The sequence below is a fragment of the Lissotriton vulgaris genome, chromosome 8 (assembly GCF_964263255.1).
Source record: "Lissotriton vulgaris chromosome 8, aLisVul1.2, whole genome shotgun sequence".
Taxonomy (NCBI): domain Eukaryota; kingdom Metazoa; phylum Chordata; class Amphibia; order Caudata; family Salamandridae; genus Lissotriton; species Lissotriton vulgaris.
Genome location: NC_141696.1, coordinates 687282545 through 687296494, shown reverse-complemented (window position 1 = coordinate 687296494; position 13950 = coordinate 687282545). Strand labels below are relative to the sequence as shown.

Here is a 13950-nt window from a genome sequence, read left to right as displayed (position 1 = left end):
GCTCAGATGTATGCAGCTTAGTCTACTCCTCTCGGGGGTTCACCTATTGATTCCTCCTCCTCAGTGTCCTCGGGGATCTTAAGCGCTACAGCTAACGTTTCCTTGCTGCTTCCAGCTCCCCGTTCTTTTTGCTATTTGCATCCCGATCACACCTGCACATTCAGCCAACTTAATGAGTTCTTTTTTCCATCTTGCTATACTTGGACCCTGCTTCCCTTTCCAGTGCATGGTGATGTCTCTTTTGGCCAATAGGAGGCCCATATCTAAGAACTTACTTGTGATTTTATTTTTGAATGTATGAGGGAACCAGTGTAATATGCATTATTTCTGAGTCTGCTCTATTTCTCTGTCGGTGATGTCGGTCAGCAACGTCATCCCCTCCCCCCAGAAATTACTCAGGGGTGGGCAGTCCCCGAACATGTGCCTGAAATTTGCTCCTTCTCTACTGCATCGTGGGCGAGCCGCTGCCTGGGTCGGGAAATACTTATTAATCTTTCCCGGGGTGAGGTATGTTCTATGTAGGATATAAAAATGCACCAACTGGAATCTGGCATTTCTGGTGCTCTTACAAGCTCTCTCCACTAATTCCCCCCTGGTTTTCTCTGGGAGAGCCTCTTCAAGGTCAGCCTCCCACTTGAGTTGCAACTCTGATAAGGGCAGTAACGTTTCCTGCGTTATGTGCCTGTACAAGCACGTGACCCCCTTGAATGTATCTGCTGCCAAAACCACATATTAGCAGCACCGTGATGCTTTTGGTTCGGTGACTCCCCCTCCCCAGTGTTTTTGTATGGCCGCAGTGAGGGCAGAGTACAACAGGAACCCCCCCTCCCCCGGGTAGGTCATAACGGTCCTGCGGGTCATTGAACGGGATCATGGCCCAGCTCCTCATATAGGTCTCCTAAGTTAGCCAACCCTTGTTACACCCAGGTCGTCAAGCTCTGCCATTTACCCATATGTGGCGAGGCTGCACACATAAGTAACAGGATTTCTGGGACATAAGGACGTCTAATTTTGGCCCGTTGCAGGCTCCTGTTCCAGCACCCTTCGGTTGAGCTCCGTGGTGAGGCTTGGGGTTCGAACAGGAAGCCACAATATAATTTGGGATAACAGTCTTAAAGTCACAAAGTCTTCTCTCAGCTCTTCTTCCCCCCTGAGACAGTTCCCCACCCATTGCTTGAGCCACTGAGGATGTGCCGCTAGATAGTAGGCCTCAAAGTCGGGCACCGCCAGTCCTCCCTCCGGTCTTGATCGCATGAGAACAGTAAGCACCACCCTTCGTCTGCTATTGCCCCACAGAAAACCTGTGATCATTTACCTGAGTTGGACAAAGTACTGTGTCGATATCCAGATCGGCAAGGTCCCGAAGTAGTATAATAATCTCGGTAGGGTCACCATTTTAAGCAGAGCTACTCGGCGGCTACAGATAGCGGCAAGGAGCCCGAGAAGTCGAAGTTGCTTTTTGCTACTCTGATGGCTTTCCCTATATTACCCTCTAGCATGTATTCCTGAGGGAGGTATATTTGAGTACCTAAGTATGACATGCACCTATCTTCCCATCTGAACCCCTCTGTTTCCTGTGGACCTATCCTGCCCTCTTTTGAAGGGAACAGTCAAGACTTATCCCAGTTCACCTTTAGCCCTGCAACCCTGCTAAGGCTCTGTAGCAAATATTTTGCACCCTGAAGCGCGAAATAATAATAGTCAGCCAGAAACAGCAAAATGTTAAAACCTTGATAGGATTGCCCTGATCTAGCTTTCGCTGCTAGTGGCTCCATCGCCATGGCGAACAGTAGGGGGGAAAGGGGGCACCCCTGTACTGTTCCCCATCCCATGCTGCAAGTATCATATATTAGACCACCAGTTTAACCCTAGGAGTGGAGTCGGAATACAGAAGAGCCGTCCAGTCCACAAAATTGTCTCCCAGCCCAAACTTCTGCATCACATGGAACAAGTAAGGCCATTATAGGCTGGCAAACGCTTTTTCTATATCAACTGTGAAGATTGTCGCTATATCTTTCATTTAGGAGTCAGCCTCCAGCACTCTCAAAAGGCGTTGAATCTGAATCCCTGTATTTCTGGTGGGAATGACCCCAGATTGATCTTTATATATTAGAGTTGTCATGTGGGAGAGTAATGAGTGACCAGTATCCTACTCAGTAATTTGTAGTCTAAGTTAAGCATAGAGAGCAGCTGATATGCTGTTTTATCCCATGGTGGCTTCCCCGGTTTGAGTAGCAGTATGATGATCGGCTCTCTAGTAGATACAGGCAGGTGTCCCACTTGTTTTGCGTAATTGTATAGCTTTACCAGCGGGAGGCCAACAAATCGATGTATGCTAGGTAGAATTCAATTGGTAGGCCATCAGTGCCTGGTGTTTTATTTTGTGCCATATTCTTAATAGCCACTCTTACTTCCCCAATCTCGACTTCCCGCCCCAGGGTATCTGCGACTTCCTCATCCAGAGCTGGGAGTTCCACGTCACGTATGAACTCATTCAGATCCTCCTCCGCTGGGATCAACTTACTCCAGTATAGGTCTGTGTAATATGCTAAAAACAAATCATTAATGCCTTGTTGGTCATACCTCACTGCCCCATCCTGTTCCCTAAACTCCAAGATTACAGTGCCTCTACTGGTAGGATTAGCCAACCAAGCCAGTAGAGCTCCTGACTTGTCCCTCTCCGAGTGAGCACAAATTATGTATTTTTTGTAATCAAACAACGAAGGCGTTCGACCTGCACTGCCTCTCTAGCCTCCATGAGTTCCCTCTGTTTGTCCACTTTCTCAGGTCTGTACTGTTCTAGTTCTCTTAGGCGCTGATCATCCCTCTTTATGTCCTGAAGTAGCACCTTCCATGTACCTGTCATCTCTGATATACAGTGCCCCCTAATGACTGTTTTAAACGCATCCCACTATACGAATGAGTTTGTTGCAGTGTTAGCGTTGTCTTGGAAATAATGAACAATAGCTGTGTCTGTCGCTTCCTGAAACACCTGGTCCTCCAGTGCCTCAGATCTCAAGCGCCAGGTGGGGATTTTGGGTCATGTGCTGGACAATTGCAAGCTTATCAACTCAGGATTGTGGTCGGATATCGTCCTAGTGAGGTATTCACTGCTGCTAACCTCCTCATGTACATTGGGGGAGCACAGTATGGCATCTAATCGGACATGCAGTTCATGCAGGGCAGAGAAAAAGGAGTAATCCTGGGTCCCAGGGTGCTGTGCTCTCCGCGAATCGATCAATCCCCACCTCTGTTGCCAGTTGCATCGTGCCTCTTCTAGTTTGTGTGCCGGTGCGTCAGGGAGCGGAGGGTGGAAACGGTCATGGGTAACATCTGAACCTGTGAGTACAGAGGCCAGTTTCCCAGAGAGGTGTGAAAAGAAGGTTGAATGGTCCGAATTAGGCACGTTTATGCTACCCAATATGAGATCCCTGCTGTCTAGACTCCCAGCAACTACCACATATCTGCCTTCTGGGTCAATAATCTGTTTTGTGGCCAGCAAGCAAGATGGCCGCATAAGCTCCCGGCTCCGCCGACCTCCGCCAGCAGCTCGTATATCCTGCAAGTTATCCTGTTTTCACACCAGACTCCCGTGTACATGAGGAGTGACTGACTCTGAAGGCGCAATCCCAAACTTTTTATCAGATCGGGCGACGGAGATACGCCGTGTTTCATTCTCGGCCTACCCCAGCGTGGAAGCCGGGGCCTCGATTTCCGAATTGAACAACATCGGCTGTGAACTTTGGGCTTCGTGCGGTCTCCCGAACGGAGACATACTCTACCTGTTTTTAACGGCAATTTCGTATCCTGCCTGCAACGCACACGCAACGGCGTGACACATCGTTTGCTGCGGCCCTGTATCCGATGCACGGAGACACCGTAAGCTTGTCGGGGGGGTGCGGACGGGATCCCTGATCAGCGGCGAAGGTGCAAAATCGTGAGGTGAGAGCGCCCGTTGTTGGTGTCCGCTCCGGATTTGCCTGCTACCCCGGAGTAGTCGACCTCCGGGGTTCACATTCTGGTCTGTCGCTTTGAGAGAGGAGATGGGGGCGAAAGAAGGCACACCACCACTGCACGCTGTAATGGCGGCCATTAGAGCGCTCCACTCACAGATCATCGTCAACTACCAGGCACTGTCGGTAACAATGGACGATCTTTGCCGGAGACCGGACGGAGGCTTTTCGCCATCATCGCAGCCAGCGGTACTACCCACGGAACATCGTATGTCCAACTTTGAGGTCCCTGTGCAGAAGCCGGAGTCCTTTTGCGCTGCTGATTCCTATAAGACAGATCACGCGCCTGTGAACATTGTCAGCGTCCCCTGCTTGAACCCTATCTCGCTGAATATCACTATGGACAACCTTGACTGTCTCAACAAGATCACCTGTGACTATTGGAGAGTTTTCTCATATTCCACGCTTTTCCTCGCTTGCTCTGTGGAGATCGTGAACTTTTATCCTTTACTTGGTTTGCTCATACTGACTTGAACTTTTATGAAAGCTTTCCCTCTCTCCTTGTTGCTGTGGCCTGGGTTATAAGTGCTCCAGTGAAAATTCGTACTGGCCAGGGTTAACTTGTGGGGCTTTTTAGAGTGCGGGAAAATAATTTAATCTGCTGCTGGGATTGGGACCTGTGAAGTGCGGGAGTCGGGTGGTATGTATCATGCTTCCCCAGATTGATAGTGTATTTTGCTGCATTCTATTTTGAACTTGTATCCGGGTGGTCGCATCTGGTGGGGGGTAAGGGAGTCCGGAAGTGTGTTTTTGTCTCTCCTCCTCCGCTTCTTTCTCTCTTTTAGGGATGTTTCTGGGCGACAGGCACTCTGCTAGTGGGTTATGCCGTAGCCATTGCAGGGGTGCAGGGTAGTGGGGGGGGGGTTTGTTATTTTGCCTTTTTTTTGTTCTATGGCCCCTTTTTCTTCCTCTCTCTCTCTCTCATTAGGGTATTCCTCTGGGCGACAGGCACGCTGCTAGTGGGGTAGGCCGTAGCCTTTGCAGGGGTGCAGGGTGGGGGGGGCGTGGGGTGTTTGTCATTTTGCCTTTGTTGTGTTCTATGGCCCCTTTTCTTTCTTCTCGCAGGGTCCGGTAGCGATACTTTCGGTTTCATCCTAAAGTATACAAGTAGGCGGGGTCTGGGGTGGGTGGCTATGATGAGAGATCGGTAGTTTTGTTCTTCACCCTTAGTGAACTTATTAGAGCTTGCATCTTTACTGTTGGTCTACCTTGATTCGCGACTACCTTTTAACACCTACCTGCATTTCTTATACCTCCGAGTGTGTAGCTCCGGATATCCTGTATCTTCTTCTTTATCTTGTCTTTGGGGGGGGGGGGGGGGGTTAAATATAAAATGAAACCTTATGTATATCCTTGATCCGAAATGTTTTCAATGCACCGTCTATCCTTTACCGCTGCCGGACCCCTGGGTTGTCGGCTGAAGAGCTGTGTTATTGGAACTCCTGATACGTGTCGCATACATGTGGTGACCGGCTCCTGTCGTTGCAGGGCTACTTTTGTACTTTGTGTTGAACGATATAATAAAGGTTTTAAAAAAAAAATAATAATAATAATCTGTTTTGTGCACTAAAGGGGTACACCCGCCCTCACCAAGACCAGGACTCCTCGTGCAAATGCAGAGTAAGTGGTATAAAATGCTTGACCCCTCCAGCGACGCTGCAAAGCGGCTCCTTCTTTCCCTATTATGAGGGTTTCCTAAAGTAATGCAATCTGAATTCGTCTACGGACCAAGTATGCATGTATTTTATGATGCTGTACCAATTAGTTCATCCCCCTTACATTCCACGAAATACATTGCAAATCTAGTGGGATCCCATTGCCTTAGGTAATTATTGGGCTCACTAAAAACACCCCTTGTGACATGCCTGGCCCCCTTAACATTCCCCAAACCAACTAAAACCCCAACTCCCCCTCCACAGGACAGGAACTAGAGAATTAGTTCCCACCCAAACACTGCTTAGGTACTCAAACATCCAGTAGCGGTTACAGGGGTGATCAACGTACAGTTCTGGACTCAGATCCCCGCCATGCTGCTTCCCCGTTAAATGCACCAATCATTCTGCCCCGGACCAGCTATTTGCGGCCCTTGTTACCGTGGTGCAGACAGCCGGTTCTTTTAGACCTCTCTCAAGAACAAGTGCACATTGTGTCCCCGAGGTCCACAGTTTGAGATGCCGCTGCATTTTCACCACAATAAATGGTCCGATGTCTGGGGTGTGATCTTTGGCAAGTCCGTCTCCGAGGTTTCGTTGTCACAGATCCGGTGAAGTTTCTGATCTTTCCACTTGCATTCCACTCTTACTTGAAGTAGGGCTGGGGCCTTTTTGGCTATGTTTCCCCACGGCCTGTAGCAATTTACAACTTTCTAGGCTGATCTCTCTGGGAGATGGGGCTCTGGACCCTCTTTTACTGCTGAGAGGATTCTGTTGTGGCGATTTCGAAGAGGAAATACGATGGACCAGTGGCCTTTGCGCATCCAGCCACTCCCAGGCTTTTTGAGGTGTCGCAAAGAATCGAGGACCCGCAGGGTTCGACACGCTGAGCCGTGCAGGGAACAACATTGCGTATGGCAATTGTAGTTGGCGTAGTATCTTTTTGACAGCCAAGAAGGATGCCCTGTTCCGCTGGACTTCCCTTGTTTAGTCTGGAAAGATCATTATTGCACTATTGTCAATTTACAACCCCTGCTTTTGGAGAGCTCGCTGTAGGATATAGTCTCAGAAATGTAAAGTGAACAACTCTACCATGAAGAAAATTGGTGGGAGAACGTCCAGTATGCCAGTGGCCTCAACATCTCTCCTGACATGACCATGCCACGGAGATAAGTTCCTCCTTCTCAGTGGTTATGCGGAGGGCAGCTGAGGTTTTCGAAATCCAGCACTCCACCTTGCAGGTCAAAACTAACGTTCTGACTGAAGTTCTCCAACGTGGTAGACCAATCCCGAGTACCTGCTGCCGTTGAGGAGACCCTCACCGACATTCTCTTAGGGGCTGAGCCAAACCTTCCTCTGGTCCAAACCTTGCTCTTGTCCACCCGTATGTCGACAGATTAACTCAACCCTCTTCCCCCTAAAAACTAGTGGTGCAAGCTTCCACCAGCAAGACAAACCCAAATGCCTTCCACTACTCCCCTGAATAGGGAGCCTAAGAAAGTAGAAAACTTTGGAAAGAAGGTATTTTTTTCCATAAGTTTGGCTGTCTGGTTGATGAATGCTGGTTGTGTTTTGGGCGCTATTCCCACACTCTCTGGGACTTTGTAGCCCAATCCCTCGCAAATCTCCCTGCAGATCATCATCCTGTACTGAACCAAGCCATACAAGAGGGCAGTGACACAGCAAAATTGACCCTCTGTTGTGGCCTGCATGCCATGGATTCCATAATTTGGGCCACTAGCACTAGCATCACTATCCATCTTCACTCATGGATAAAATCTATGGGTTTCTCCAGCGATGTTCAGATATCCCTTATGGACACGGCCTTTGATGTTTATCGACTTTTTGGGGATAAAGTGGTCTCAGCTCTGTAGTGTTTTAAAGACAGCAGGGCTTCGGCAAGTTACTTGGGCTTCTCAGCTCTGCCATTTCAACCATATCAGCCTTTTCAATCTTTCCACTGCTATGTCAGGAGTACCCCATACAGACAGCCACTTCGGTCTCAGCAGGGTTCCCCGCCTAGCATATTATTATAGACAGAGTTTCAAAGTTTACATCTAAGAGTTGTGATGCTTCAGATATTTTATTATTTGATCATTTGAAATTTAAAAAATACTGAAGCCAAGTCACCACGTTTTTTGTAGCCGCTTAAATTAATTATCACTTGTTCAGGGCAAACACTACGGTTTCTCAAAAATGATAGCAAGAGTTTTAAGGTGCAGTAAACTTGTTCGAGAGAGTAGGTCTCCGAATTTAGGGAGAGAGTGATCACCTTCAATGATGTTTTGCTTACATTTTTTACGGTAGGTATCCAATTTGTTAAACACCAAGATAACCACATCCACAATGTCTGACAGTTCCAGAAAACAAACAGCCTATTTGTGGCAAATGCCATGGCACCAACCGATCCCGCAGTCAGGAACAGAGTGCTAGTCAGTCTACTGCCTCCCCCATCAGCCATCCCCCTTTAGCGTGCCCTTAGTGGAGCACAGCCAATCGTTTGTAGGCAGGATCCGATTAATTTTACCAGGTTGGTAGTCCATAACTTTGCCGGGACACTCTTTGAGTAGCCGTGCGCTATATAAAATCTAGTATAACATAACATAACATGTGAGTCTTGCACACTGTCCATAGGGGGTACCCCCTACCCTTCCTTGCTACTCCGCCACACTTTCCACCATCTCTGGAACGACTGATAGAGGACTATCTGTCTGTCATACAGCAGGAAGTGCAAGCCCTTCCGGCCAAATGAGCTATTGAGAGAAGGTGCCTGCATCAAAGTGTGTTGTGTTTGTTACTCCTGGAATGCACATATTGGAGCAGGGTCAAGACTGATTTGTATATGGCTGGGTCCAAACTGAGGTGACATGGGGTGCAAAATAACAATGGACTGGGATGCGACCCGAGTAATTACCAGTGGCTGGCTGAGATAAATTCAAGCATTCCACCCATTGCTTTTTTGTGTACTTCAGTGTATTACCCTAAATTGGACAGGTATGCCAAGACGTGTGTCCCGTGTACACTTTGACTTTGTCACTGGAACATAGCTATAACTGGCTGATTAGCCCTAACTATCATGAAACTGGTCCTAGGTTGCATGTGTTTCGATTCATAAAGAACCTGGCCTGGTAGTTAGAGCTGTACTGTTCCCATTGGGGCAGGGTCAAGACTGATTGGCAAATGGCTGGGTATAAACTGTGGTGGCATGGCGTGCAAAATAACAATGAACTGGGATGCAGCCCAAATAATTTCCAGGGTCCTGGATTCATTCTATTACTTATCCTCTCACAGTCCTGCTAAAGCACAGAGATACCCCTTCGGGGGTCGATTCTAGTGCTATATAAACAAATACAAATACATCCATCGCTTTTTTGTATACTTCTGTGAGCTTTTACATCAATAATGCTAGAAAATACTGAGTGGACAATTAGCTCTATGTGTAGTTCGTGGGAGCTTCATCTCTTGCTGGATCATGCTCTGCATCAGGATCTGCTACTCTTTTGGCCAAGAAGCAGCCCCCAGAAGGGTTAAGGTCTCATTCCATTAGAGCTAAGTCAGCTGCCACTGCATTGACATTTGGGTCCCTGTCCTTGGCATTTGTCATGCGGCTACATGGGCATCCCTCCTTACGTTCAAGAAACACTACTGTCTATAAAGCCAGTTTCACAGAGAAGCTTATTTTGCTCGCTCTGTCCTACAGAACTTTTTGGTTTGTGCCAATTCAGAGACCCACTTCTGAACAGGCTTTGCTTTGGCATCTATTCAAAGGTGAGAAGTCAGAGGTTAGAAATCTCTATCAGAAGAACAAGTTATGTACCTTCTGTAATGCTCTTTCTGCCAGGGACTCTAACCACAGATTCCTTACCAACCCTCCCATCCTCCCCTTTCTGTAAATTGGACTCTGTCCATTAAATCTGCACACTGGTCAACGCCAATTTGTTGTTGGGGCTATAAGTCTTGGCAAGCGGGCAGCCTTGAAAGCAACTAATGTTAGTGCGCAGGAGTGGTGCCTGCACTGGCTGTGCATGTCATTTCCAGAGCAGAACATTGTCAGTGTGGAGCGTCATGACACCACATGCCGGCGTGCAGAGGTACTGCTCAAACATTTCTGGATCCAGTCTGATACATGGAGAATTATTCAAAAATGAGGAATCCGCGTTTAGATACCAGAAGTGTGTAACTTGTTCTTCACAGTGTTCGTGAAATGGAGAAAAGTTCTCATAACATTAGTCTACAACAAATCATTTTGTGAAAAAGGGGATGTGACTATAAGTTGTGGGCATACAAACCTATGAAAGAGGAAATTACATAATAAAAATTAAATATTCCGGTACAGAAAGAAGAGTTTCAGTCAGTGAGCGTGGTGAACCCAGGAGACAGAGTGTGAAAAAAGAAACTTTGTTATCAGTGCTAATGAGAAAGCACTGCCGGTGGAGTGTTTGTGTGTGAATAAAGCTTCATAAAGTATCCAGTTGTGCCGCCCCCTTTGTTCAAAAATTAATTTTGGGGCTTTGATCCAGCTCTCGGGTTGTGCACACACTGTTGAGCGCTCTCAGGCCTGGAAAGGATCGCTTTGGATTCATATATATATATATATATATATATATATATATATATATATATATATATATATATTTTCTCCAAGGATAATCCGGCTGCAAAATAAAACCCTTTCAGGCATAGAGTGACGCATAAATTATGCAAAAAAGGAGGAGAGAACTCTGGGTAGTTCTCAAGTTTTGGTGGAAAGCAGCTCCTGTTGGAGCACTCACAACACCAGCGACACTCTAGATCTTCTCACCTTAAATGTCTGTTTTCCTACCAAAGTCTTTAAGCATAGGATTAGCACAGTGCCATCCACGCCAAGATAGAAAAGGATAAAGTCTTTTGCCATTTCTACAGCAAAGTCTTTAAGCATAGGACTAGCACAGTGCTGGCCTTGCCGAGCTGTAAAATGGCAAAAGCCATTTATCACTCCAGGCACAGTATTACAGCTTTGAATTAGTATAATACCAACTCTAGCCAACCTGAAATGAGTAAAAGCAACCCCTGACACAGTGTTTCCCTCTAATTAGAGCTCTTCAGAGAGGTATAGCTTTGTCCAGACAAAAGGGAAGCACCCAGTATAAGTCAAAACAAAACCTTTTCAGGCATAGAGTGACATATAAAATTATGCAAAAAAGGAGAGAACTCTGGGCAGTCAAATATATATATTTAATACATTCTAGGGGCCAGCACTATTCATCCATTGGTATGTTATTGTATCATTCACTTTTTTGTTCTGCCCACAGCAGCATACAGGTGGGGTTAATAAGTCAGCCAATTTTAGCCATGGACAAACTTCACTGAGTGACAGAATTCTGCCCTTTCATAAAGAGCATATCCACACACAAAATAGTTTCCTGCAGTGCACTTCTATGGCAGTGTGTGTTTTTTTTTATATAACCAAATAAAAATGTTTTACTTTTGATGAGAATTTGCAAGTATTAAAAGTAGTACAGACAAAGGCTGGTGTTCAAAACTAGACCAACTGGCTTTGCCAATGCTTGTTTATCACATGGGTGTTTATCACATTGGGGAAACTGTACCGCTGCTGTTATTTCCTAAATATGCACTCTTGGTCGTCTCTTGAAAGTTGATTAAAAAGGGTGCTTATATAAAAATTTAAATCTGATGGAAGAGTTATATAGGATAATACCTACCAGGCTGGATAGAGGTTAAACTGTGTATTTAGCAAGATAATTATTTTATTGTCTTTATGCTGAATAGTTAACATCTACAAGCTTTTGTATCAATAGTGTCTTGATTTTCATTGGGTATTATCCTGCACAGTTATTGCATATTCCTGAAAACGTCCTGTGATTGGCATGCTTGTGCTATGTACAATAACCTCAATAAACAAAGGTGTAATTGCTGTGCTTGACGTTCACGTACACAATTGAACTTTTCTGTACCTGCGATGCCTGGCATTATAGAGAATCCAGGACCCTTTTCATAAGATGTCTTCTACTTGCACTAGGGTTCAAACGCTTTCACCTGCATGAAATGTATTCATGAATTCAAACTGTATGCGTCTTAAAAGTACTTCATTACCTTCCTTAACTAACCTGAACAGATACCTCGTTTCACTATCTGGAGCATTGGCGGTCATCAATGCGGTACCTTGCTTTGCATTGGATGGGCAATGGATTCTTAATTCTTTTTTGGAAGCCACCATAGGCTCAAATATATTGGAGAAACAGAACAGGGAGCTTCTTGGTTTTTTAATCTTGCTTGGAGGAAGTTCACTTTTAGCTGCAAATGTGGCTTTGGGCCTTTGGATGGTGACTGCACGATAGATGAAAATAATGTGCATGTACCTCACAGCAGGTGAATTATTCACAAATACCCAAAAAGCAGCGGAAGGCCACCACCTTTTTAGATATAGCTTAAATGTAGATATCGGACAAAGGAGTAATTTTGTCACCAGAAATGTTTAGTTTGAAGAAATTCAAATTGCTAAAATCTACATTAATCCCGTCTGGGAAAGAATTCTGAAAAGAAAAAGGAGTATGTGGACTTGGGTACTCCTTTCATTGTTTCTCAAGTGGAAATATGTTTTAAATTGCATATTATTTTTGACGGATGAATGAACAGACTGATACTGGAAATTAGGTTGTGAATTTATTTAAATATCCCTCACTCGGATATTTTGGGGCTCGGGAGAAAATGGAGGTTCTTTCCTCTTCCATTATCATTGCACTTTCAGATCTAAGGCAAGATGTTTACTATTTGGTATTCTGAATTTTATATCATACTTTTAATTTTTGTGAGTCTGCCATAAAACAAGTGGGTCGCTGAAGAGACATTGACAGTCATCAGATTTGGAGAACAATATATTCCTTATGAGGTACAACTTTTGTTTAGTTTGTCACGAAGGTTTCTTTGTCATTGAACAGACCTATGATGTAAGCAATAATATTTTGGATAGCATCAATGGAAATGGGATTATCTTGTTGACTTAGAATCATATCTAAAACATTTGCTTCTGGCAAGCCTTAGATTAGGCTGAAGTGATATGTAAGAAGAGGGTGGGTTTATTTTGCACAGTTCTTACACCAGTGAAGATTACACATATTTTTCAATTGATATCTTGAAAATTCCAAATGTTGTTAAACCTTTGTGGTCCATTATTGTTAATGGCATTGTAATATCGTTACATTTATCAGATGGTGTAAGAGATGTTTTACCTCAGGTTTTAAATATTTTATGTTATTCATAGACGATGTGAAATAACTAAATGCTGTTTTAATTATCCTGTGAATGTTTGCTGAGGCAGGGCCGTGGTCTCAAAGTTTGTGATGTAGTAGGTGACAACAAAAGATCTTTGATTATATGTACATATGGTGACATTTAAAAACATGTATACTTCATCTAAATGTTTGTACTTTATTGATGTACGGTTCCAAAATACTTTGTGAATGTTAATTAGTACTCTGAGTAATCCAAAGACCATGAAGAGGTAAAAAATAACAGATACTTTTTCATCACTTCCATTTTCTGTCTGCTCAATATATAATACCTAGATTACTTATCGGTAAACCTCATCATTCGCAGCCTTCCATGGCAGTGTTTACAGTGATCTGGACACGTTTTGACAGGGGCCATTTGATGTAGAAATTAAAGCCTGTTCTTTTCAAGGGAAGGAAGGCGACTTATCAAACCTTTGGAAAGTTAAACTTTCTGATCAGTGCAACGTAAGATTAATGTTTAACGTGTGACTAGAAGTAATTTGAGATTGTGGTTAAGGAATGGGTGTCTCCTCATCTTTTTAGTCCGAACTAGAAAGAATACCAAAGAGGTGAGAGATTCAAGATAATCAAAAAAATACACACCGGACCTTTACTGTCCCAAATATTGTGAACCTTTTATCAATTTTAAAGAAATAGTTTGGAGAACACACTGAATATCCTCTGCCCAAACTGCGAGGGAAATGTTTTTGCCTATGCCAATCTGTAAAGATTGATAGATGTTTGGGAAGTAGCCCAAGTAGTAGTTTTCAAATGCTTGTGATAAGGAACCTCTATACCGTGGCTCACGATTCTGAAATCCACTTACAAATCCCCTTTTAGACCTCTAGAAGAGGAAATCGTTTCCAGATAAGAAATCAAATGACATTGAGACACACTCTTCAGGCGAAGCAGAGTTCTGAAAGAAAGCAAGCAGCACTGTCTCCTAACTGTGATGAAAGGGGGCCTTATGCCTGAAGGTTAAATCCCATCGTAAGAACATGGATTCCGTTCTTA

General features: G+C 44.8%; 1 protein-coding gene across 1 annotated transcript in view; it reads left to right on the top strand.

The window, feature by feature from the left end:
• Nucleotides 1-13194, top strand: part of MBTPS2 (membrane bound transcription factor peptidase, site 2) — a 355842-nt gene extending 342648 nt beyond the window's left edge. The window contains exon 11 of the mRNA XM_086934551.1: nt 11781-13194. Coding sequence (XP_086790677.1) covers nt 11781-12003 — 223 coding nt within the window. The 3' untranslated portion in view covers nt 12004-13194. The remainder of the gene's footprint in view (nt 1-11780) is intronic.
• The last annotated feature ends 756 nt before the right edge of the window (nt 13195-13950 follow it).